The following is a 24,033-nucleotide window of genomic DNA, read 5'->3' on the forward strand; positions in this document are numbered from 1 at the left end:
CATTTTTCTCTTGCCTTCCTTTTCTATTTTTTTTTCTTACAATTTTTTATATTTTTAATAAATTTATTATAATTTATTTTTTTCTCTCACTCACTCCACTTTTTTTTTCCTCTCGGACTTCTTTATGTCGATTGTTTATTTTTTTTCATTTTGTATCATAAATTTTTTTCTCTATGCTCTAAAAAATTGCGTGCAATAAATTTATTTAAAATTAAATGCAATATTTCAACAATTTATAGAAATTTTAATAATACAATCATCATATATATATATATATAGATTGTTTGGGGATTAAATAAGTAAGGTAGAGTTTTGGTTTGAAAGAAATGAGGAGATAGATTTCCAGAAATTGAATAGTTGTCCAAGCTACGACGCCAACAAAGTGTGAGTGTGAAAGTGACCTACCCACAACACTAATAACAGCAAAAGGTAAAAGTGAGACACTCCAAAATATTTACAACAAAAACCATGCAAAATTAATCATATATTGAAAGTTTGGGTGTTTGTAGTGATTTCCCTAAGACACAAAAGTGGTCGCAAAAACAACTTACTGAATTCCATTTACATGTGAAAAAGGACAGAAAAAACCAGCTAAGCCTGTGGGTCCCACCAAACCAAGTCGCAGCCAGTAATATGCCACTATACAAATACAGCTACATTTTATTATTATTATTATGTACGAAGAAAGAGAAATCAGAAATACAGCTCCGCCTCCCTCGGGATCATACCTGTCCGCCGCCAGCTGAGTCGTTGACTCCATTTTACTTTCCTTTTTTCTCTTACATTTTTCACCCACCGTTGTAGCCGATTCATTATGAACCCACAATCATAGGTGTGTTTGGATAGCAGTAAACAGTTAAAGCGCCGGCGGCATTACCGTTTTACCTTCATTTTTTGTTTTCTATCGTCATTGGTGGTTGAAGATTCTCCGGTCGTGTGATTGGAGGGAATTCGGTTTCGTCGGATTCTGCGGTTTTTTACTTGCTCTTTTTGTGTAGACTTTATCAAACAGTGGAATGGGTGTTCTCTTTTGGCAGATTGATTAGTCTATATCGAGTATAAAGATACAGCATCTCCGTGCGTGTGTGTTAGGGGACGGAGAGAACGAGTGATGGGGGTTTCGGATAATACCAGAGGATTAGTATTGGCAATGCTGTCGAGTTTGTTCATTGGAACGAGCTTTATTTTGAAGAAAAAAGGTCTTCGCCAGGCTTCTGCTGCTGGTACACGCGCAGGTACGTACATTCAATTTCCATTCTATTCTAATCGTTCGCAGAGATCTGATTGATTCAAATTATCTATATAAAGATGTAAGTTCGAGTGGAATGAGTGCTTTTGGTTGTGGTTAGTGGTTGGCATTGCGTAGCAGGCGATAGTGGTTCGTCTTTGGTGCGTCTACAGATTGATGGATGTGAAATTGAGGAAGTGAATTGGTTTCTTGAAAGTTTGTTATCGAGTAGGAATTGAGAAAGATTGATATACTGGCAATTAAGTCATCTACAAAGTAAAATATAGATATCCTTGGAGGGGTTTCTAATGTAAGTTTGATATCGTGGCCATATTGGGGGGAAGGGGATAGATCATAGTTAGACAAAATGATGGACTGTTCAGGAACTTGACTATATTTTTTTCTTTCCCATGTATTCTTAGTTAGTGGATTGGAGTTTGATTAGAAACACTTGAAACAATCTAATCCTACTCTGTGCAATCAGTCACAGCCTACTCATTGTTCTTCTGTTAGTGCTGCAGGTGTTGGAGGCTACACTTACTTATTAGAACCTCTTTGGTGGGCAGGCATGATTACAAGTGAGTTGTGGATTTTTATGTTTTATCCTTTTGCTCCTCTTGGTTTGCTAGCAGGAAGGAAGTGTTTGCTGGTGGTTGCTAATTCTCTTCTGTGCAGTGATTGTTGGAGAGGTTGCGAATTTTGTTGCTTATATTTATGCTCCAGCTGTTCTTGTCACTCCTCTTGGTGCATTGAGTATTATTGTTAGGTATGTTTTTCAGACACTTCGAAATTTATTGCATGTGGCAAAAAGTAAATTTCTTGATATGTAACATTTACTTATGCCTTTTTTATGAATCCAAAAGTGCTGTTCTGGCACACTTTCTGTTAAAGGAACGGTTGAGACAGATGGGCGTACTGGGATGCGTTTCTTGCATCGTAGGGTCGGTAGTAATTGTTATTCATGCCCCTCAAGAACAAACTCCGATTTCTGTACAAGAAGTCTGGGATTTGGCTACCCAACCAGGTTCCTATCTCGTATGCTCTTTATTCTTAGTTTCATGTTCAGTGATGTTTTGTAGTTAAACTATTGCTTATTTGTGCTCGTTGTTTGTGTCTACAGCATTTCTAATATATGTGGCAGCTACATTATCCACGGTGCTAGTGCTGATTGTGCATTTTCAGCCTCTCTATGGGCAGACAAATGTACTGGTTTACCTAGGAATTTGTTCCTTAATGGGTGCAATTACGGTAACTGCTTTTGTCTTGATGTTCTTTAAGTGTGTATGCCTGTATCAATGTTGTGTGTGTTCAGTGTGATTGAGGCTGCTTATACTTCTGTATTGTTTGATCGAGAAACTTCTGTTACCTAAGTTTGCTGTGTATTCAATATCATGAAGGTTGTAAGCATAAAGGCAATCGGGATAGCAATAAAACTTACTTTGGAGGGGATCAATCAATTTGGATACGCTCAGACTTGGTTTTTCCTTTCGGTTGCGGTGATCTGTGTGATCACACAGTTAAATTATCTGAACAAGGTAACCACAACAATGATGATTGACATTGTTACGGTCATGCTTTCGGTTGTTATATTCTGATTATAAAAAAGTGAAAGCATACACTAACTTTCCTATGCATCACGTTATGCTCAAATCTTAAAGAATTCATGTCTTTCCATCAGTATTGGGGCATGGATTTTGTTATTTCATTTACTATGTACGTTTGTTATTCATCCCTTAAGCAAAATGATGCTCAATACATGTCCCTGTCACTGTCTCATATGATAAACTAGTCGGGAATCTGATGATCCTCCTGGATTAGTCTGTCATAAAAGTTTAAGCTCTGGAACTTTTAAGCTATCTAATGCCTCATTTATGACTGCAAGCTGAATATCTGAGTTACAAGGTTTCTTATTTTCTGAAACATTGAAATATTGGGCCGCCATTCCAAATTAACTTCTTTTTCCTCTAGAAATTTCTATATTCACATTGTTTTTGCCCAGAATCTTTTAGCTTTCTCTCTCTCAACCATGTTACTCAACATTTTTCTTCAGGCACTTGACACTTTCAATGCTGCAATTGTTTCTCCTATATATTATGTGATGTTCACAACTCTGACTATCACTGCGAGTGCTATAATGTTCAAGGTAACAAGCAAACTTTTGAAGTCATACTCTATCATGAAAGCCTTTACTGGAGCCAGCACAATGTGGATGCACTATCAATAATAATTCCTACTTTTGCAGGACTGGTCAGGTCAGAATCTTAGCAGCATAACCTCTGAAATATGCGGATTCATCACGGTTCTCACAGGAACTGTCATACTTCACATGACAAGAGAAGAAGAGCCAACAGCTACCACAGGAATTCCAAAAGGTGAAACTTTCTTGGAGCTGTCCATTTGAGGCAGCTCTGAACCTCTGATTTCAGTTCATTAAGAAACCACACAGAGGCTTGTTTTTTTTTTCTAATTATCTACAGTAAGAAAATTATGATTGAAGGTCAATGTTATTTATCTGGGAAGGTTTCTCATGATATATCTCCTCCTTTTGAATTAAAAGATAACTTTAAGAAACGTAGCATGCTGATTTTCATAGTTGACTTGCTTTTGTTCTGTTCTTGATGGCGTCTATATGCGAGCAAAATGCTTGTCTCGTGACTCTCTATTGATTTTAGCTTGAACTAACACTATACACTTGTTAACTGCATGCAGGAACCATAACTTGGTATGATGGAGATCCATCAAAAGCTTTACAAGAGGCTCCTTTTATCAGATTGGATAACTCAGACTACTTTGATTAACCAAAAATTTTGACATACAAACATGGAACATAATTATAATTCCCAGCTGTTATCCTTTTCGCCACAAACCAATGCCTACACTTCTGGGTTAATGGATTCACGGGCAGAGTTTATTCTGCAACAAAGGAAGGAATTTGGCCTTCTTTAACCTCTGCTGGGAATTGCATCAATGAAGTTACCTACGAAGAGAATTTGTAGATATGCCCCTGGTTTTTTAATTCTTTGTTATTAAAAGTTCTCTTTACGATCGTTTGCTTTAAGATATGTTTGTTGCTGATTATAGTTTGACTTGATTCCCCCCCCCCCCCCCCTCAAATTAGTTCTGATTGTACCAATTTGTTGTATAGTTGATGAATTTTTATATACGAATTATACTTATTGATTAGGTTGGTGGATGTTGATTATATTGTGTGGTGTGAATAAAGTGGAAAGGTACAGAAATTGCATGTATGTTTTGTGTTGGCAATGCCCAACTCCAACTGCAAAACTGCAACTGCATTCACATCACAACGCCCCTCCATAAATCCAGCACCTTTCTGCTCACCGCTCACTTGCCTTGCCACCCCCATCTAAAATTGGCTTTGAAACTAGCCTTTATCAGTTACATTTGTATGAGCTGTCCCATCCCATCTCTGCTTTAACTTATAATTATTTAACTAAGATCTAAGGATTATGATTGATTGGTAATTGGATGCAATGAAAAGTTTACAAATATTTGAAAATCATAATAAATTAATAAAATAATAAAGGGTTTTTATTTTATATTTGTATTATTATTAAAAAAAAAAAAAAGGAAAAGGGTAGACGGTATAAGGAGTATGTGGCTGGGATGTCTTTTCCCTGTTGGCTTGGCACAAACCAGAGCCAACCATTCTACACATGCCACCTCACCTAATCTAATTATAATACTACCCAAATTTCAATTTACATGAAACAATTAAAATCACAAGTAAAGTAATCTGGGCCGTATAATCCCTTTTGGACTGGGACTCTCGGCCCTCGGATCCCCAATTCTACTAATCTACGTGTGCTGCTTCTGCTTTTAGATGTATATAACCAACCAATCAGGCTTGGGGGTTGGCATCTTCTATTTCTACCAGACCCAAAATCTCCACAAAACCTATCGCTACACGCACTATCACACCACCACAAAGAGAGAGTTTTCGAGAAAGCGAGGATGGCGGCAACTGTCAGCGCGTGGGCTAAACCAGGCGCATGGGCTCTGGATTCGGAGGAGAACGAGACGGAGCTCCTCCAGCAACACAAGGAAGATGCCGATGCCGCTAACGGTCATTCCATTGCCGCCGAAACTGCCGAGTTCCCCTCTCTTGCCGCCGCCGCCGCCAAGAAAACTAAGAAAAAGAAGGCGCAGACACTTTCTCTTCAGGAATTCACCACGTACGGCGCGGCTAAGCCGTCAGCGTCTCAGCCGAAGGGCTTGACGCCGGACGAGCTCTTGGTTCTTCCTACGGGTCCGCGTCAGCGTTCGGCCGAGGAGCTCGATCGGAATAAACTTGGCGGCGGATTCAGATCCTACGGTGGCGGCATGAGGGATGAGCAACCGCGGCGTCAGGGAAGCTTTAATCGGGAGTCTAATCGTGAATTTGTGCCCTCTAGGGCTGATGAGACTGATGATTGGGCTGCGGGGAAGAAGTCGTCTAGTAATAATGGGTTTGAGAGAAGGGACAGGGGAGAAAGAGGGGGTTTTTTCTCGGATTCGCAATCGCGAGCAGATGAAGTTGATAATTGGGCGTTGAAAAAGAGTTTTGTTCCCTCGGAGAACAGGAGACATGAGAGGAGAGGGGGTTTCGGGTTGGAATCTAGTAATGGTGGTGCAGATTCGAGTAATTGGGTGTTGAGGAAGGAAGAGGAGGGGCGCAGGATTGGTGGAGCGTTTGATAGCTTGAGGGAGAGGAGAGTAGGGGGTCTTGAGTCGAATGGGGCAGATTCTGAGAGTTGGGGGAGGAAAAACGAGGATGGGAGTGTTAGTGGTAGGCCGAGGTTGAATCTGCAGCCTAGAACACTGCCGGTTGTGGAAGGGCAGAAAAGTGACAGTGCCAGTGTGGTGAAGCCTAAGGGAACCAATCCATTTGGTGAGGCCAGGCCAAGGGAGGAGGTATTGAAGGAGAAGGGCCAAGATTGGAAAGAGATCGAGGAAAAGCTTGAGTCTACTAAGATTAGGGAGGTTGTTTCTGCGGGACCCTCTGATGCGCCAAAGAGAAGCTTTTGGAGCGGAAATGGGAGAGACAGGTCTCGCCTGGAAGATAAGACTGAGAGGGCTTGGAGGAAGCAAGAATCAGCTGATTTGCCTTCCCAGAGGTTGGTGATTTAGTTATGAAATTGTATGAACTGTCGAGAATATTGAAATCTTTTGATTGCTGAAAATTTTTGAAAGTTTATATCTTGGTTGATAATGGCTTTATGCTTGGCATTTGGTGTATTGTCTAGAAACACAATGCGATGTGTTGGTTTTATTCAGCTGTACTGGATTGAATGATTATCTACTTTTAGTACTCTGTATATCTCATAGATGATGGCATATGGGATCTAATAAGATGATGGGGATTGTTTAAAAACTTTGTCCTTATTTTGGACAACCAAACAAAGCATTGAAGGCCTCTATTAAGCTCTATTTAGATGGGGCTGTCTAGCCTACCACCAGACCATGGTTATTTGCTGGTGCGAAGGCCATATATGACTTTTCTGTTATATTGATTAATCCAACATGTAGGTGGTGGCTGTGTTCATAATTGTTTGCTCTGCAAGTGCAATTATTTTGGCGACATGTGCATCAGTTTTGTATTATTGCAATATCTTTTATCTCATGCATTAGCTGATTTTGAGGTTAACTTGGTTGGATGCATTATAATAATTGATTGTCATAATGTATACTCGTGACCATTAGACATTTTATCATCTTGTCAATGCCCATTATAAATGGACATGAGTTTTTCTGGCACACTAATGAAATATCTGTGGAAAAGTAAAGCAAGGCATTAGAATTTGAGCCAATCTTGATATTTTCAAGACTAACTCTTTAATATTGTGGTTGAAGCCTTTTTTTTTTGCAGTCATTAAGCTTATCTTTACTTTTATTTTTGGTTAGTTCCGGTGAATCTGAAAATGAACCTGCTGAGAGCACTGAAAACGGACATGTTGAAGAGGCTAAAGAGGGAGATACTCAGATATGATATGCGGGGTGTTCTTTGAAAAGGAAGGGACAATACACAATGTGGCATAAAGAGTTGATGGTTGGACTCCTCTTGAAAGTAACATAGTTGAATCTGGCATGCAGAATTGATGTGCTGAATTTATAGTATGTTGGTTCTAGAGTTTTTCTTCCTTTGGTTTTGTTTTTTGTTACAAACATCATTCCAGTGCACATTGTAGAGCAATTTTGGTAGACTTACAGGTAGATTTCTTCAATGGCCTTTATGGGTTGTTTGTACTTGGTGTGGCGACTATTCAATGTGTTTCTATAATATTTTTTGAGTCCGTTCTGCATTGTGGAAATGATGTTATTCAAGCTCAAGCAAAAGAAGAAAGGACCTTAACCTGTTTCTCATACATACTCACAGACATCATTTTACTTTTATGCTTCTAAACTCAAATCTCTGTTGAGTGGGAATACATTCCGTTGTTTCCCTGAAATTGTTTCATTATATTGGAAGTATGGTTCGGTCCTATTTCTCTGATATTCCTATGGTACATCTGACGAGGAAAACTAATTTGGGGAGAGCATTGCTGTTGTAGCTACGAGTATATAGAGCTTCCTTCTAAATATTGTTTTCAACTTATATATTCATCACTGAAGCATTCTCAGTGTTTTGCTTTTGTCCCGGTCAAGATGGATTAGCTCTGCAGTTTTCAGGATTAGTTGAAGCGTTGCTGTATTTTGCTTGGTAATTACCTTTTATACATATGCATTATGTTTTGGATGCGAATGATCTGGACCAACCGGTTTGCAAGGTTCATTATGTTGCTCTTTATATAGGACTTCTGGAGTTCTACTATTTCCTGTGACAGCTGCATGTGTTCTAAGGTAAATGAGATTCAATTGCAAGGTTTTGCTATAAAGCTGGTTCTGTTTGTTTTGGTGGTTGCTGCTGTTTATGCTTTATTTTGTTGAGTCTGGGTTCCCAGTAAGCTCATTCCTATTTTACGGTAAACTACCTGATGACAGAAACTCATGTCAAACATCCCCCAAATTTGGTTTTGACTTTACAATGATACCAAGAAGAAAGGAAATAATCCTTCTTCCAACCAGGAGATTGATTGGTACCAACTCTCTGTAAGTGGAAAGAACTATGCTTGCACCAAGTTGCCAATTACTGTTTTCTGTCTCACTTTGCCCCCATTATTGAGTTTGGTTTCTCAACTTTCTGTGCGTCTGCGGATCCTGATTCATGGATGGAGTTTGCCATAGGAATGAACAAGCATTTTCTAAGAAACTGTAGAATTATAATGGACCATCTTAGGAGTTGGATACTAGTTAGCTAGTATCATTATGAGACGCAACTACTAGTTAAATTAATGAAATAAATTCTTCAAAATTTTCCACGGAAGGATCCCAGATGACAATGGCGGTTTGACTTTAATTGCAATGTGCGTCTGCACTAATATGCGTACCCCTCAACAGGGCCAATTTCAGATTATAGGTATAGAAGCATCCCACGCCATCTTCTTCTAGAAACACACAATTTCGACAGCTGCCTCTCATCTCTGAAAGACGAAACATATTGAATACGAAACACATAGGTAAGAGAAAATTAAAGAATGAAAACAGTTAGCAGGTTGGGTTAAAAACATATACAGGGCCTTTATGTAAGTTTAGTTCTTCAAATTCTACTGGTCATTGCTATTTGACAGGGGGAATGAATGGGTTCAATGCCACCCCATCCATGCATACAGAACCTTGTTGGCACATGATTTTTACAGTAGAACTACTTTCTTGACTGCCATTAGGCATGACCTCTTTCCTTCATGCGCTCAATTTTTGTCACTAATTAGTCTGTTTACCACTAATATATTTTCTTTTCTTGAAAATGTTTTATCAGATTAAATAGGAAGCTACCAAAGAAAATGTATATTCCGGAAATAATAAAAGCAGGCAAAGGTTGATGGGGTGATTTAAATCCATGTCCCTTTTCCTTCCTTCTACAGGGAGAATAAATTAGACGCTGAGACCTTGTTGGAGTCATTGGACAACTATTGATCCCTTTCCTATTAATGCTTACAATTCTTGAAACAAAGTGCAACTTTTATCGTTGAAATATGGAAAAAAAAAAAAAGAAAAAAAGGGTGCAACTTTGATCGGGAGTGATGGAAGCTGGATTCTAATAATTCCAGCAGCCTTAAATGCAAATCCGTACCTTTCCCTCGATCTCAGAAGACACTTGTTTCAGTTCGTAGCTCATAAATGCAGGCAGTTGAGAGTTGAAGCAACAGCACTGATAATTACTGCCAACTTTTCCTTTTTCCTTAGTTAAGCGCTTATTCACATTCGTTCACACCAAGAATTCTCTTTACAGGCTTTACTACTTATTCTTGTCTTGGCAGCTTTTCGTCTGCTCACAGCTTCTCAGAGTCCATGGATTGGTCAAAGAAGCTTTTCTTCACAGCTTTTCTAATTGTTGCAGCATCCATTGATGGAGCTCATGGAGATGCCATGGTCACTGGAACAGTGTTCTGTGACCAATGTAAAGATGGCCAGATATCCCTTTTCGATTATCCCTCATATGGTACATTTCTATGGTTCTTGCATTTTGTTTCTCTGGGTGGATTTTGGATTTATGTTTCTTTGTTGCTTATAGTTGGTGACTAATCGCTCAACAGTTCCTTGTTTACAAATCTGAAACATTAATGTATATCTGGTGGGCCAACTTTCATTACAGTGACTACTCCTATAACATAGTTTTGTACCTGGTAAAGTTATAGTTTTTAATCTTAAATGTGGGAATTCTTGAATCCTACTTATTTTCTTTTTCCTCTATTTCTGAGGAAGTGAAATCAATGAAGAACGATAGATAAGCAGATCTCAGATTTCAGTTAACTAATGATTAACAACATAAGCTATTAGCTAAGATTAATTCCTGACAGCTTTCCAAGGTTTTGCTGAAATTAAGGAGGAGCGATTCTGTATGAAATTTGCTATTATTTTAAAAATACTTACAGTGAGATGAAATATTGTTTTATACAGGAGTAAAAGTGACAATGGCCTGTCCAGGCAGTGATGGTCAATTCACAACATGGGGAGAAGAAACCACAAATTGGGTAGGAAACTACGCTATGAGGTTTGAGGGCACACCAAACTTGAGTGGCTGCTACACCCAGGTTTCGGGCAGCGGGCAAGGATCAAATGGCTGTGGGGCAGTAGCTGGTCCACCCAAGTATGTAAGACTCATGTTCGATATGTTTGACACTGAAATGTACACGGTGGATCCATTGCTTGCTCAGCCTGCAGAGCCCATGTCCTTTTGCCCGAAAGCTGCTACCCCCAACCCGGTTGCCCCTTCCAATCCTCCACTGGTTATACCGCCACCGGCACCTCAGCAGCCACCTTTGCCACCAGTTCCTAGGTTGCCTCCAATGCCTCCAGTATCGTTCTTGGAAGCTTCAGCTTGCCCATACCAGTGAGTTGATGGTTTTAGAGCGTAATAATCACAGTTGACACATCTTGAAATTTCTGCACCGTGTTTTACATTACAAATTTCAGATGATCGCAGGAGAACCTTAATGTAAAACATAATTGACAAGTGTGTTGGTGACAAGCAATATATGTCACCAGCACATGAGTCTTAAGTTTTTGATCAAAAGTGCAGCTAAATCAAGTTTGGTACTTCTTGTGTTGTAGGAAATGGATGATGCCTGAATACAGATGCTACTGGAAGGTGGTGACCCCGGACACGAAAGTAGCTGTGGTTTTCGGGCTGATTGCTGCCCATAAATACGGCACAGATATGACCCTGGGGCAAGGTATGAGGGGAAGAGGGGATCCCTATAGAACCCTCCTGCGAGAAGGGACGACTGCACTTCTCAACTCCTACAACAGCATCCAGTTCCCCTACCATCCTCTTGGTGTCATCCAGCACATGAATTGGGCGCTGATGGGGTCGACCCGACATGTCCTCCACACTGCTTTGAGCTTCATGAGGGCAAATTCAGGCACGGGCACTAATGCCACTTGCAGATTCACTACTTGCAAGTGATTTTATTACCTCTGTCCAGGATCATTGCATACATATTGGTTCTTTCCTATGTTTGCTTTTACGATTGTAATATGAAGGCTAGAGATTGAAGAGACCCCCCATTATGTCTATGTATGTATTTTTGTTGTTTGTTGAGTGGAAGAGGATGGATAGATGTAAAAATATGAACTCTCAGCGTCTGAAACATTACATTTTCACTCAGGCTGGAATAAAACGTTACTTTGCATTATACGCCATTATATTCATATGAGAGGCCCGATTCGTATTTCAGACTACTTGTGTGCAGTCTGCTGTCTCTCTCATTCAAACACTATCTTGACATTTTTAATTAGCTCTAATCTAATATTAATCGACTAGCGAGAGTGAGAATTCTTAGATTGTAGTTAATTAAAGTCGAGCTGTAATCGATTCAATTTGTTTGACGGGAAACCTGAGTTGACTTTATCTGTTGATATACCAGACCAGAACACAGAAACGAAAGAAGCAAGCTTGTGAGAAAACAAGGCCATGGAGAGGATCAGATGGGACCCGTCATTTCTCCTCTCCCAGCCTCTCATCATTCTCCTACTTCTTCTTCTCTCAGGCCCGCTCTTCAAGATCGATGCCCAGGATTTCACAATACAGGAAGCGACCATCAAGGACGTGCAGCGCGCATTCACCGAGAAGAAGCTCACCTCCCGCCGACTCATTGACTACTACTTGAACCGCATCGAAAGTCTGAATCCGGAGCTTCGCAGCGTAATCGAAGTAAATCCCGACGCGGTTTATCAGGCGGATAGGGCTGATGTTGAGAGGGAGGGAAACAATGGCAGCCGTCCAGCTCTCCACGGAATTCCGGTGCTCCTGAAGGACAGTATAGCTACCAGGGACAAGCTTAACACCACTGCTGGGTCGTACGCCCTGCTGGGGGCGGTGGCGCCACGTGACGCTGGAGTGGTGGAGCGACTGAGGAATGCAGGTGCGGTGATTTTGGGAAAGACGAGTATGAGCGAGTGGTACCACTTCCGGTCGCCTGGTATCCCCGATGGGTGGTGTGCCAGAGCTGGCCAGGGTGTGGTTAGTCTCTCTCCTATTTCTTTCAGATAGTTGTTATAGTTGAAGAATTACCCTTTTTTAACAGCCTTAAGATTTACTAAGTATTATAGGGTTGCATCTGAACGAGAAACCTTACTAGAATAGCCAGGAAGAAGGATGTTATAACACGAATAATGAAATTCATGAGGATCATTTGTGTAGCATTTGAGTTGGGGAATTCAATGTACCTTATTGAGATAAGGTTTTTGGCGCTAAGCTCTGACTTAGCTTTTGCATTGATCAGCCGTTGTGGTTGAGGCTATCATATAATTTGTTTTTCTTTGTGGTGATCTAATCCAGAATCCTTATGTGAAAGGTGGAGATCCATGCGGTTCAAGTAGTGGATCAGCAATATCAGTAGCAGCAAACATGGTCATGGTATCGCTGGGGACTGAGACTGATGGATCCCTCATCTGCCCTGGCGATCATAATTCTGTCGTAGCTATCAAGCCCACTGTTGGACTCACTAGCCGAGCTGGTGTTATCCCTCTTTCACCGAGACAGGATACTGTTGGGTAATCACATTTGCAAAATTGACTACTTTCCATCTTGTATCTCGTTTAATCCCAACTTCTAGGTTATGATATTTCTAGTATTCTTGCGAATATTGAGTTTCCTGGATACTAGCTTATTATGAAAATGAATTCAGGCCCATATGCAGAACAGTTTCTGATGCTGTTAATGTGCTGGATTCAATCGTCGGCTTTGATCCAAGGGACTCAGAAGCCACAAAGGCTGCAGCCAAGTTCATTCCACTGGGTGGCTATACACAGTTTCTCAATGAAGATGGGCTCAAGGGAAAGAGATTGGGTGTCATAAAATATCCATTCTTGGCCCTTTCAAAAATATCTGTATCCAGTCCAGTTTTTGAGGGCCACCTTCAAACCTTAAGGTGAAATTTAAACGTAGTTGAGACAAATTAGAATTTCAAATTAGTTCCATGCAAGCATCATCGAAATAATATATTGGTGGTTTTGCATCTCAAGGGAGAAGGGTGGAATCATACTAGATAATTTGGAGCTACCAAACATTGATGTGATCCTGAACCCTTTACTATGCGGAGAGGCATTGGCTTTGATGGCTGAGTTCAAGCTTTCTCTAAACGACTATTTGAGAGAACTAACCACTTCTCCAGTGAGGTCATTATCCGACATTATAATCTTCAACCAGAACAATCCTGATTTGGTTAGTCCTCAGTAAAATGACGCCGGTTCATGTTGATTTGGTACTATCATTCAGTTTTTTGCATGAAATTCATGATCTGAACTATATACTGGTTGTTGCAGGAAAGAAGTGAGGAATTCGGTCAGGAGATTCTAGTAGCTGCAGACTCAACAAATGGGATTGGAGAGGAAGAGAGACAGGCTATAGAAATGATGGAGAATCTGTCTCGAGACGGGTTTGAGAAGCTGATGTTGGAAAATGAGTTGGATGCAATTGTTACACTGGGTTCGGATGCATCAACTGTTCTAGCAATTGGGGGGTTTCCAGCTATCACGGTTCCTGCTGGGTACGACTTAGATGGCATGCCCTTCGGCATTTTCTTCGGTGGCCTAAAAGGCACAGAACCTACACTGATCGAGATTGCTTATGCGTTTGAACAAGCCACTCTAATTCGGAAGCCCCCTCCTTTCAGATCAATTGAGTTAGCTTTTGTGTAATGCATTTGGAAGTCATCAATGCGTGTGTGATTTTCCCAATGCTTCACGCATTCTTAACGTACTCAAATCCAGCAAAAACCTTTCTGTACTTTGCTTGTGTTTAGATTCAAACTCGGATGCTTTATAATTCAGGTTGAAACTTAAAAGGGCTACATATAGTGTACGCTAATCTTAAATAAAATCGTTTTCGTAAAGACTTTATGAGACGCATGTGGCATTCTTGTCGGCGCTTTTGTCTGTTAATGAAGAAACCGCCTTGGCAACTCCCATATCTCTTCCCTTTGTCTTTTTCCGAGCAATCAAAAGTCCAGGTACGAGGTTTACCAAACAACCCAGGTGCAAAAATCTAGTACTGTAAAAAGTTACGAACAGGCCAACATGGAAGGATTGATTTTACAATAGAAGAAATCAGTATAGAAGAAATTCGACAGGCTTTCGTTGAAGGCAGACTCACCGCAAGAAAGCTAATCGACTTCTACTTGCACCAGATCGAGACCTTGAATCCGGTGCTGCGAGGGGTTATAGAGGTGAACCCTGACACTCATAAACTAGCGGATGAATCCAACAGGGAGAAGGAGAGGAGTAAATGGGAGGCCGATTGGTGGAGCTGGGTGAGCTGCATGGCATTCCTGTGCTCCTCAAGGACACCATTGGAACAAATGACAAGTTGAACACCACGGTCAGTTCCTACGCATTCGAAGGTGAGCCGGGATGCCGGGGTGGTGGAGCGGCTGAGGAAGACTGGAGCCATCATTTTGGGCAAAGCTAGTCTGAGCCAGTGCCCAGTGGTGTAAGTTTCGTTCTCTCAGTGGAGTTCCAAATGGCTGGTGGGCGCGAGCTGGACAAGGAGTGGTTTGTACCTCCAAAAACCACATCAATAGGCTAATGTTGGTTACAAAAATTAATGGCTTGAAGTGTGTTGGTTTGCTTATATTGAGTATAATAGAGTTCACAATTGTCTTTCTTTTAAAAAATCAGCATTATTTTGAGCAAACCCTGTACACATTGCAAAATATCCAACAGAAGAAAGAAAAAATGTTGTGCATGGTGGTTTTCACACTAGAATTCGAGATAAGAAAAAATTGTTGCAGTCTGTCTGATTCTAGGATTTGATGAAGCAATATGAAGGAAAATAAAATTCAGCAGAAACCAAAGAAAATTATTTGCCCAGAGTGAGTTCCAGGAACACTGTAGCTTTCCTGAATAAAGGTGGAAAAAGGAATCTGGAGTGAAATGGAAAATGGATTATAATATGATCCTAATTTAATGATTTGTTCTTGAGCTGTTCCTCTGCTGATTTTCATTCATCAGCTTTTCATCTATGTTTATATGATCTGAACCATGTTCGGTTCTGTTAATAGCAAATACCATTTCTTATTCGACGAATACAAAATCCATATGTACCTTCCGTAACACCATGTGGATCAAGCAGTGGATCTGCAATATCAGTGGCAGCAAACATGGAGTTGGTTGCACTAGGGACTGAAACTCACAGCTCCATCATCTGCACTTCAGATCATAACTCGGTCATGGGGTTCAAACCTGCTGTAGGCCTCACAAGCCGAGCAGGGGTTATACCTATGACACCTCGCTTGGACACAGTCGGGTAACCCCTGATCCTCGACAAATTTCATCCCTTAGTTAGCGGTTACTATATGTTAATGAGTTTCTAGAGAAGTCAAATTTGTGAGAAAAATAGGAACAGAGTAGTAATGAGTGTTACATGGAACTAAGACGGCTTAAAGGCAATTTTTATCCCCTAGCTTTAGGCTATTCTCGTTTTGATCCTCTAAATTACTAGGGTTTCATTTTGGTCTCATAAAATTGAAAAAATCTCAATTTTGGTACAAATTTGGTCGGAAAGTTGAGTGACTTTCTCCGAACTAAGATTGATGCTCATTTTTCCTGAATGTTGTGCAGGCCAATTTGTAGGACTGTATCAGATGCAGTTTCTGTGCTTGACGTGATTGCAGGTTTGGACCCAAGATGAAGCAACAGGCGAGGGGGCTAAGTTTATTCCTGAAGGTGGGTATAAGCAGTTTCTTAATGAAAATTGAAAGGAAAGAGGCTTGGATTGTCAGACATCCCTTTTTGGAAAAAATTAATGATACTGCTGAAATTGCAGCATGTGAGCTTCATATACATACATGCAGGTATTAGTGCATCTCAACTCTCAATTTTTATTTTGTTTAAGGTAACGGTGCAGAGAACTCTGAGGGAACATACGTAGAAAATGATTGGTATCCACAAAATTTGTGTAGGTTCTTAATATTATACTGGAAGAAGTTAGTTTTCTTAATATACCAAAATGTTGTGGTTTGGTATTGAAGGAAGAGAGGTGCAGAGTCATAGACAACTTGAAGATAGATGATGTAGAGACAATTCTGGAACCCAATCACAGTGGTGAAGTTTCAATTATGATGGCTGAGTTCAAGGCAGCTATAAATATTTACCTGAAAGAGCTGGTCGAATCTCCCGTGTGGTCTTTAGTAGATATTATTGCCTTCAATGAGAGCAATGCAGAGTTGGTATGAGAAGACAGTTTTTTACCGTCAGATCCGCTTGTGGAGCTTAAGTTTTAAGTTTAGAAAAGAGTACGCTGTTTCAGACCTCTATTGAAGTAATAACTATAGTAGAACTATTGCAATTTCAGGAAAAGCTTACAGAGTATGATCACCATACTTTCATAGCAGCTCAGAAGACAGATGACTTAGGAGAGCATGAGAAGACTATACTTGAGAAGTTAGAAAATCTTTCGTGCAATGGGTTTGAGAAATTAATGAAGGAGAATGAATTAGATGCAGTAGTGATACCAGGTACGTGTGCTTGCCCAATTTTTGCATTTGGAGGCTCTCCAGCAATAACTGGCCCAGTCGGCTATGCGACTGACGGATGCCGTTTGGAATCTGTTTTGGGGGATTAAAGGGCAGTGAGCCAAAGCTGATTGAAATTTCATATGCTTTTGAAAAAACTACAAAGGTTCGCCGGCCTCCTCCTGTTGGTGGTAGGCTAGGAGGCAGTAGAGTACTCCATTTCACTTTAAATGCTTGGGTAAATGAATTTTTTCACCTTGAGATGAATTGGCCCAGGAGGACTTGTTTTCTGTTGTCTTCAATTCAATGTATATACTGTTGCATAACTGTATTACTGTCATTAAAATTTCGAAAATCAGGAGTGGTTTCCTTAATCAGTTGATTTTGCATAAACATGTTTTTGACAATGGATGTGTGCTTTCATTGAGACTCACTAAATAAAATTTTGTTATCTTGTCTGCTTTATTTTTGGGTAAAAGGCAGCTTGCATTAATTTAAAAGGAAGTGATACAACAAGATGGTGCACACCTTGTCTTCTTGTTCTATGTTTTGCTTTCAGCCTTAATTTTGTGGGATTGTCTAACATAGCTCTTATTATGGATCGCTCAATTGTTTCCACAGCTTCAAAACTCTTTTTCTTTAGGTTTATTCTTTATGTGCTGCAATGATGTGATGTCTTCAGTGATCCAACATGAAGCTGCCCAACCAGAAACCAGAAACCACGCCTGCTATAAATAAGTCCAAGTATAACATCAGAAATAGGCGGCAGAGTACAGAAATTGTCATACACTTGTATGCAATTATGTTATTTGTCCTTTCCTTTTTGATTCAATTTGACTTGGTTATATTAAGATCTTGGAGAAATTACTCTATGATAGGATACAATTAGAAAATCCAAAATAAAATTTTCTAGTCATTTTCAAATCAAATTGCATCACATGAGAACCACAGATGATATATCCCGAGGTTGTGGTTGTATGAAGGGGAAGTAAATCAATCCATCAGATTTAGGTCAATTCTATATACACTATGCAGGCTCAACGCTCATTAGCTTTACTTAGCCTTTTCGCCTTCAGTTTTTTAGCATGGCACTCACAGATCGACACATGCAATGCACTTTCAGTAAGGGAAGCCACAATTCAGGATTTGCAGAATGCTTTCCAGCAAAACCAACTGACCTCGAGGCAACTTGTTGAGTTCTACCTCAATGAGATTAAACGGCTAAATCCCATTCTTAAAGGGGTTATTGAAGTAAACCCTGATGCACTTTATCTGGCCGACAAAGCGGACCAAGAAAAGAAGGCTAAGCAACCTGGTTCATTATCCTGGCTGCATGGTATTCCTATTCTGCTGAAAGATAACATTTCTACCAAAGATAAGCTTAACACGACGGGTGGATCATTGGCACTGTTGGGATCAGTTGTGCCTCGAGATGCAGGTGTCGTGACAAAACTGAGGAAAGCAGGGGCTATCATTCTTGGGAAGGCTAGTTTGAGTGAATGGGCTAATTTTCGCTCTTTAACTGCCCCAAGTGGCTGGAGTGCCAGAGGTGGCCAAGGAAAGGTGAATTTCTATATATGAACATGCTTGTATTTGCAAGAATGGGTTTCAATATCGTTCACCCTTTATTCTGTCAATTCAAAAACAAAATAGCTACCTGCCTGCTTGCATTTTTAAGTAATCACTGAGAGATTTTGTCCCCTAATAATGTGCAGAATCCTTATGTTCTGTCGGCTGATCCTTGCGGCTCGAGCAGTGGATCAGCAATATCTGTGGCTTCTAACATGGTGGCAGTATCACTGGGAACTGAGACTGATGGTTCGATAATATGCCCTTCTGGCTTCAATGGTGTGGTGGGCATAAAACCAACTGTTGGTCTCACGGGTCGAGGTGGTGTAATTCCAATTAGTCCAAGGCAGGACACTGTAGGGTATGTCTTTTTTTAAAATGCGTGTATGTGTGTGTGTGTGGAACATCATTCTTGTCAGAAAATACTGGAACAAAGTTTTACATATTGTTGTGTTTAACATTCAGTTTAATTATAATCAACGTCACCAATTAGGAAAGCAGACTGCAGATTGCTCAAATTCTGTGCAAGCTCATAGCATTTCCTCAAGAACTTGAGTGAATAACAGAACGAACTTCTCTAATGATTTGGATAAACAGGCCTATCTGCAGGACTGTATCAGATGCCGTTACTGTTCTTGATGCAATAGTTGGGTTTGACTATAATGATGCTCAAGCAACCCGAATTGCCTCAAAGTATATTCCCTACGGTGGTTACACCCAATTCTTGAAAGCTAATGGACTTAAGGGAAAGAGATTGGGCATCGTAAGGAATCCTTTCTTTACTTTTTCTGATCAACTTGTTGAACAAACATTTGAGCAACACTTCCAAACATTAAGGTGAAAGCTTTACTCTTTCTGTTATAGTTTTTCCATTGATCATCAAACTGTGCTCATACAAAATACAACTACAACTTTCTTGAACTTCAGGCAGCACGGTGCGATCTTGGTAGATAATTTGGAAATAGCCAACATCAACACAATTTTGAACTCCACTTTAAGCGGCGAAGCAACAGCATTATTAGCTGAATTCAAAATTTCATTGAACTCTTACCTGAAAGAGCTAACGGCTTCCCCAGTCCGGTCCCTGGCAGAAGTCATAGCCTTTAACCAAAAATTTTCTGATGTGGTATGCAGCAATAGATATTCGAGTGAACATTTAAACATACTTGAATAACATCTTGAACGGTGAATTGTACATATCCTCAATGAAACGTTTTTGCAGGAAATGATTAAAGAGTTTGGCCAAGAAATCTTTTTGGCTTCTGAAGCAACTAATGGGATTGGGACTGCAGAGAAGAAAGCAACATGGAACTTAGAAAATTTGACGAGAAGCGGATTTGAGAAACTGATGATCCAGAACAAGCTGCATGCATTGGTGACTGCTGGAGCAGGTGTTGCTCCAGTTCTTGCAATTGGAGGGTTTCCAGGAATCACTGTTCCTGCTGCATATGACAGCAAAGGTGTTCCAATAGGCATTTGTTTCGGTGGATTGAGGGGTTCCGAGCCTAAACTGATTGAAATTGCTTATGGGTTTGAGCAGGCGACAAAGAGCAGGAAGCCTCCAACGTTCCTACCATAAAACTGAATTACATGTCATTTTTGTCTAGATCCGAGCTCTTTCTTCGTTCTAAATCCTAGTCTGAATGTTTTCTTGAAACACGATTCATATAGTTATCAATATCAATTAATCATACGGTTTTCTGAAAAAGACATACATCTGACCCTCGTTTGATCTTTACAAAAATTAAACATTCTTTCTTATAGTAAAAAAAGAAATGAACTTATCAGGGTATAAGCGATTGACCTCAAATAATTAAAAATCAAATTTGATACGGCAAAGATTACCAGAATATTTTTGGGTTTTATTTCCATCAACAGATTTTCGTATGATTTGGTTGGAGTGATTTACTTAGTCAAATATCTGCAGATATCTTTACAATCATTACATTATAAGGCAAAAAGAGATACCTTATGATAACTCATATCTCATCTTTTTTTTTTTATGGAAAAATTATTGTACAACCACACAATACTTCAACAAAGAAAAAACACATTTCATTGTTCTAAAAATGAACATATAGCATAATCTATAGTCATTACATTTTTTCTCAGCTAATACTTTTTACATGTCACATCCACTGTTATATTATATTTTTATCTTGCGACCACTCTCATTTCAACGAAATTCACTCCATTAGTTGAGACAGGATGAGAAGAAAACACAAACAATCACACTTGTCAATACTCGTATCCTGCCTGTGTCAATTACTACAGAGTCAATGCAATGGCTCAAAATGGAAAGAACGTAATGTAGGGATCCGAATAGATTCAACATGCAAATAATTGAAGGCTGCAATTTAGGAAGGTAAAACAATTGAAAACCAGTTTGAATTCATCTTAGTTTAGTATAAATACTAAGACACCAGTTGCAGGTTCGCAAAGCAGAGAAATGGAGAAGGCTGTGTTAGTGGCATGGATATTAGTACTTAGCGTATGGACTACACCAGTTCACTCCAAATACTACTCCAAAAGCCGACCGTATGAGCCAGTTCAGGAAAAGAGAACTCGTCTTCACTTCTACGTTCATGACATTCTAAGTGGAAACAAACCAAGTGCAGTGCAGATAGCTGGTCCAAACACCACTAAGAAAGAGGATGGGCCGACACCGTTTGGCACCACATTCGCCATTGATGATCTACTCACGGAAGGGCCTGAGATAACCTCAAAAGTCATTGGCAACGCACGAGGAATATACGTCTCATCCAGCCAGGGCAAGGACTTGACTTTGGTCTTGTATATTGATCTTGGTTTTACAAGTGGGGAGTTTAAAGGGAGTTCACTCAGTGTGTTTTCCAGGAATCCGATAACGGAGAATCACCGGGAACTGGCTGTGGTTGGAGGGAGAGGGCGGTTCAGGCTGGCCAGGGGGTTTGTTTTGGTCAAGACATATTCCTTGAACATAACTAATGGTGATGCTGTTCTTGAGTACACTGTGGAGGTTGTTCATCCTTGAGGGATTAGGTTTTATTGTATAATGCTGGAAGTTCATGGAAACATTTCTCTTCTTTTCTAACTAATCCAGAATCAGTTTTTACATCTGTTGTTTAAGATGCAAATCCTGGTTTTCACTATTTATTTGTGAGGCATCCCATGTGCCTACAAATTTTATAAATATTAAAAAATATATATATAAAATAATAAGTTAATATTAAATTTATAAATAGTGACAAATAAAAAATAATTTTTATTAAAAAAAAGTAAAAACTATTGAAATATAATGGGGGAGTGGGAAGTTAGATGGATAAGTGGGAGGTTAATAAATAAATTAAAACTAATATACCAAAATAATTGAGACACTTTTATATTTGTCACCCATTATAGCATCATCCACCAATCATTGACTTGCTTTCCCAAAATTCCAATATTAACTACTTGGTAAAAGTGAAGTTTCTATACAACCTTCACTCAAAAAGAAAGACCAAAAAAGAAAAAAGGATGCAGTATACCAACTACGTTCTTGTTAATGCATTAGTTTATTCAAATTCTTCTCCACTCAATTAACAAATCCTATCAATCTTAGGTCAAGAGGGTTGGTGGGAAAAATGGAACATCTCTCATTTTTCTACCTTGAAAGATGGTCCAAAGAATAGTAGTTGTTGTTTGCCTACTTGTCAAAATTCTTAGAGACTTTTCTCGAACTAGCCTTCCACACATGTCCAATTTTAATTAGTTTAACTGCTCTACTAAACTTTAATTTGCTCCCTTGTATATATACATCCACATACTCTTTTTGATTTCCTGCATTTCAGAGAAGAAAGAAACACAGAGCCAAGAATGGGACGTCTAGATTCACTTTCGGTTTCCATCTTTCTCGTTTTAGCCATAATTACAGGGGCGGCTGCTCAGCCCCAGCCCAATGATCAAGTTACATGGGCGAAGAGAGTCGAAACAGGAACTGAAGTCATAACCACTCTCCAATTCTATTTCCATGACAAAGTGAGTGGGCAGAGTCCAACTGCCACAAGGATTGCTCAAGCTCCCCAAACCAACAACTCATCCACCCTCTTCGGCATGTTGATGATGATCGATGACGCGTTGACTGTTGGGCCTGATCCATCGTCCAAGATTGTGGGACGGGCCAGGGGGTTGTACGGGTCAGCGGGGCAGACGGATTTTGGGCTGATTATGGTCCTCAACTATGGGTTCACGGATGGAATATATGATGGTAGCTCCTTTAGCCTTCTTAGTATCAATCCGGTGATGCAACCCGTCCGGGAGATGGCCATTGTTGGTGGGACGGGCCTTTTCCGGTTGGCTCGTGGGTATGCCCTGGCGCACACCTATTGGGCTGATGCTGCCACGGGTGATGCCATAGTTGGGTACAATGTTACAATTGCCACCTACATTTAAAATGCAGTAATTAGTAGCTTATTTTCCGTTTTGGTTCTGAAATCAACCCACAACATGGCCTTAGAATGTAGGAGGGAAAATTGAGTTGGGCTACCTCTTTTGTTGAGGTATTCAGATAGAATGGTTAATTTAGTTTGTGTTGAGGAGGCAAATGTTGGAGAATATGCATTTTAATTTTCAAAGCTAAAATAAAATGAGAGTAGGTTACTTGGTGGGATGCAGAAGAAGACGAACCGATGGCTGCCATTTATGGAAAACGTAAGCTTGACTTATAATAAGAGTTTTCATGTGTTTGTATCTAATTCAAGTATAACTAATACCAACAATTTAATTCAAATCTTATCAGGAATCGAGAATTAGATGGGTGTGATGGATGGTACGTATGCCCAACAAATATACTTGACTTTTCCAACCTCTCTGCCCTCCATTGTTGCTTAATCTGCCATCATCTCTAATTTCCAACTACTATCACTTCTTTTCTGCAGTGTAATTAATTAAATCAAGGTTCCCAACTCAATTTGTGTTACAAGATTTATATATATCTAGGGTAGAGTTGAAAAACGGAATAAAAAGGCCAGGAGCCCCAATTAGAGTTGAAAAATAAATTAAATTACCCAATTTTCAGTTGAAATTAATTGATAAAAATTTATTTGAATTCGAATTGTTAAACGTATAACAAAGGGCAAAATATCTTTTTTGTTCCATAGAATAGGGGTAGAATTTATTTTGGTACCACAATTACGACAAATATCGCTTTTAATCCCATAAAATTTATAATTACATATTTTTAGTCCCAAAAGTTCACATGCGTTGTGGTTTTGGGACTAAAAAGATTTTGTGATTTTGAGACTAAAAAGACCCAAAATCACATTTTCTTTTAGAACTAAAAGGACATGATTTTGAGTTTTATGAGACTAAAAACATACATGACATAGTTATGGTACCAAAACAAATTTTCTACCCTTATTTTATGGTACTAGAATAGAATTTTGCTATGTAACAAATTAAACTTGAACAAAAAAATTTTGTTAGATAAGCTTTCAAGCTTAGCTCGATCAATCTCGATTCAATTAATACAAAAATAATAATAAAAAAATCAAACCTTTCAAACTTTAGCTTATATTTAATTCTGTTAAAACTCATTTAAACTTTATTAAATCAATAATCAAATAAATTCTAACATAATTTTTAGAACTCGATAATAGTTAAAATTTTGAATAGATTAGAAACACTTATATACCTAACCATAATATATATGTGATATCCATCTCC

General features: G+C 39.5%; 7 protein-coding genes and 1 pseudogene across 9 annotated transcripts; all 8 read left to right on the forward strand.

Moving 5' to 3' along the window:
- Positions 1–675: 675 nt before the first annotated feature.
- LOC105169756 (putative magnesium transporter NIPA6) lies at positions 676–4,411 on the forward strand. Its single transcript, XM_011090260.3, has 9 exons — positions 676–1,235; positions 1,750–1,806; positions 1,904–1,994; positions 2,092–2,252; positions 2,349–2,476; positions 2,626–2,763; positions 3,279–3,371; positions 3,471–3,600; positions 3,938–4,411. Exons 1-9 carry the CDS (start codon positions 1,112–1,114, stop codon positions 4,024–4,026), a joined length of 1,011 nt encoding a protein of 336 aa, XP_011088562.1. The 5' UTR covers positions 676–1,111; the 3' UTR covers positions 4,027–4,411.
- Positions 4,412–5,104: 693 nt separating this feature from the next.
- On the forward strand, positions 5,105–7,539 carry LOC105169757 (eukaryotic translation initiation factor 4B3). The gene is made up of 2 exons (XM_011090261.3): positions 5,105–6,345; positions 7,133–7,539. The coding sequence occupies exons 1-2, from the start codon at positions 5,204–5,206 to the stop codon at positions 7,215–7,217; spliced, it is 1,227 nt and encodes a 408-aa protein (XP_011088563.1). The 5' UTR covers positions 5,105–5,203; the 3' UTR covers positions 7,218–7,539.
- Positions 7,540–9,387: 1,848 nt separating this feature from the next.
- LOC105169758 (Pollen Ole e 1 allergen and extensin family protein) lies at positions 9,388–11,463 on the forward strand. The gene is made up of 3 exons (XM_011090262.3): positions 9,388–9,767; positions 10,226–10,658; positions 10,880–11,463. Exons 1-3 carry the CDS (start codon positions 9,617–9,619, stop codon positions 11,232–11,234), a joined length of 939 nt encoding a protein of 312 aa, XP_011088564.1. The 5' UTR covers positions 9,388–9,616; the 3' UTR covers positions 11,235–11,463.
- Positions 11,464–11,594: 131 nt separating this feature from the next.
- LOC105169759 (putative amidase At4g34880) lies at positions 11,595–14,175 on the forward strand. Of its 2 annotated transcripts, none has more exons than XM_011090264.3 (5): positions 11,595–12,290; positions 12,609–12,823; positions 12,958–13,200; positions 13,295–13,493; positions 13,595–14,175. In XM_011090264.3, exons 1-5 carry the CDS (start codon positions 11,742–11,744, stop codon positions 13,967–13,969), a joined length of 1,581 nt encoding a protein of 526 aa, XP_011088566.2. In that variant the 5' UTR covers positions 11,595–11,741; the 3' UTR covers positions 13,970–14,175. The 2 variants fall into 2 exon arrangements, with proteins under 2 accessions (XP_011088566.2, XP_011088567.2); XM_011090265.3 differs by having other exon boundaries at positions 11,595–12,192; positions 12,625–12,823.
- A 36-nt stretch (positions 14,176–14,211) lies between these two features.
- Positions 14,212–18,042, forward strand: LOC105169916 (putative amidase At4g34880; annotated as a pseudogene). Its single transcript, XR_016066752.1, has 8 exons — positions 14,212–14,280; positions 14,320–14,820; positions 15,360–15,575; positions 15,890–16,122; positions 16,187–16,195; positions 16,308–16,497; positions 16,623–17,574; positions 17,906–18,042. The product of XR_016066752.1 is annotated as a putative amidase At4g34880 (transcript).
- LOC105169917 (putative amidase At4g34880) lies at positions 17,600–20,008 on the forward strand. Its single transcript, XM_088883067.1, has 5 exons — positions 17,600–18,345; positions 18,498–18,712; positions 18,949–19,188; positions 19,279–19,477; positions 19,574–20,008. Exons 1-5 carry the CDS (start codon positions 17,812–17,814, stop codon positions 19,928–19,930), a joined length of 1,545 nt encoding a protein of 514 aa, XP_088739193.1. The 5' UTR covers positions 17,600–17,811; the 3' UTR covers positions 19,931–20,008.
- Positions 20,009–20,149: 141 nt separating this feature from the next.
- On the forward strand, positions 20,150–21,428 carry LOC105169760 (dirigent protein 4-like). Its single transcript, XM_088883068.1, has 2 exons — positions 20,150–20,716; positions 20,784–21,428. The coding sequence occupies exon 2, from the start codon at positions 20,801–20,803 to the stop codon at positions 21,362–21,364; it is 564 nt and encodes a 187-aa protein (XP_088739194.1). The 5' UTR covers positions 20,150–20,716; positions 20,784–20,800; the 3' UTR covers positions 21,365–21,428.
- Positions 21,429–22,135: 707 nt separating this feature from the next.
- Positions 22,136–23,063, forward strand: LOC105169761 (dirigent protein 23). Its single transcript, XM_011090267.3, has one exon. It carries the CDS (start codon positions 22,186–22,188, stop codon positions 22,759–22,761), a length of 576 nt encoding a protein of 191 aa, XP_011088569.1. The 5' UTR covers positions 22,136–22,185; the 3' UTR covers positions 22,762–23,063.
- Positions 23,064–24,033: the final 970 nt, after the last annotated feature.

The sequence above is a fragment of the Sesamum indicum genome, linkage group LG8 (assembly GCF_026168435.1).
Source record: "Sesamum indicum cultivar Baizhima isolate 11 linkage group LG8, ASM2616843v1, whole genome shotgun sequence".
Classification (NCBI taxonomy): domain Eukaryota; kingdom Viridiplantae; phylum Streptophyta; class Magnoliopsida; order Lamiales; family Pedaliaceae; genus Sesamum; species Sesamum indicum.

What these genes read in the sequence shown, in the direction of transcription:
- LOC105169756 (XM_011090260.3), top strand. Translation starts at nt 1,112, where the DNA reads ATGGGGGTTTCGGATAATACCAGAGGATTAGTATTGGCAATGCTGTCG. An exon ending in CCTTAATGGGTGCAATTACG is followed by an intron (nt 2,477 to 2,625) that starts GTAACTGCTTTT and finishes AATATCATGAAG; the next exon opens with GTTGTAAGCATAAAGGCAAT. An exon ending in TACCACAGGAATTCCAAAAG is followed by an intron (nt 3,601 to 3,937) that starts GTGAAACTTTCT and finishes AACTGCATGCAG; the next exon opens with GAACCATAACTTGGTATGAT.
- LOC105169757 (XM_011090261.3), top strand. Translation starts at nt 5,204, where the DNA reads ATGGCGGCAACTGTCAGCGCGTGGGCTAAACCAGGCGCATGGGCTCTG. An exon ending in GCTGATTTGCCTTCCCAGAG is followed by an intron (nt 6,346 to 7,132) that starts GTTGGTGATTTA and finishes ATTTTTGGTTAG; the next exon opens with TTCCGGTGAATCTGAAAATG.
- LOC105169758 (XM_011090262.3), top strand. Translation starts at nt 9,617, where the DNA reads ATGGATTGGTCAAAGAAGCTTTTCTTCACAGCTTTTCTAATTGTTGCA. An exon ending in TTTCGATTATCCCTCATATG is followed by an intron (nt 9,768 to 10,225) that starts GTACATTTCTAT and finishes TGTTTTATACAG; the next exon opens with GAGTAAAAGTGACAATGGCC. An exon ending in GCTTCAGCTTGCCCATACCA is followed by an intron (nt 10,659 to 10,879) that starts GTGAGTTGATGG and finishes CTTGTGTTGTAG; the next exon opens with GAAATGGATGATGCCTGAAT.
- LOC105169759 (XM_011090264.3), top strand. Translation starts at nt 11,742, where the DNA reads ATGGAGAGGATCAGATGGGACCCGTCATTTCTCCTCTCCCAGCCTCTC. An exon ending in CCAGAGCTGGCCAGGGTGTG is followed by an intron (nt 12,291 to 12,608) that starts GTTAGTCTCTCT and finishes GATCTAATCCAG; the next exon opens with AATCCTTATGTGAAAGGTGG. An exon ending in CCGAGACAGGATACTGTTGG is followed by an intron (nt 12,824 to 12,957) that starts GTAATCACATTT and finishes AAATGAATTCAG; the next exon opens with GCCCATATGCAGAACAGTTT.
- LOC105169917 (XM_088883067.1), top strand. Translation starts at nt 17,812, where the DNA reads ATGCAGGCTCAACGCTCATTAGCTTTACTTAGCCTTTTCGCCTTCAGT. An exon ending in CCAAGGCAGGACACTGTAGG is followed by an intron (nt 18,713 to 18,948) that starts GTATGTCTTTTT and finishes TTGGATAAACAG; the next exon opens with GCCTATCTGCAGGACTGTAT. An exon ending in CAACACTTCCAAACATTAAG is followed by an intron (nt 19,189 to 19,278) that starts GTGAAAGCTTTA and finishes CTTGAACTTCAG; the next exon opens with GCAGCACGGTGCGATCTTGG.
- LOC105169760 (XM_088883068.1), top strand. Translation starts at nt 20,801, where the DNA reads ATGGAGAAGGCTGTGTTAGTGGCATGGATATTAGTACTTAGCGTATGG.
- LOC105169761 (XM_011090267.3), top strand. Translation starts at nt 22,186, where the DNA reads ATGGGACGTCTAGATTCACTTTCGGTTTCCATCTTTCTCGTTTTAGCC.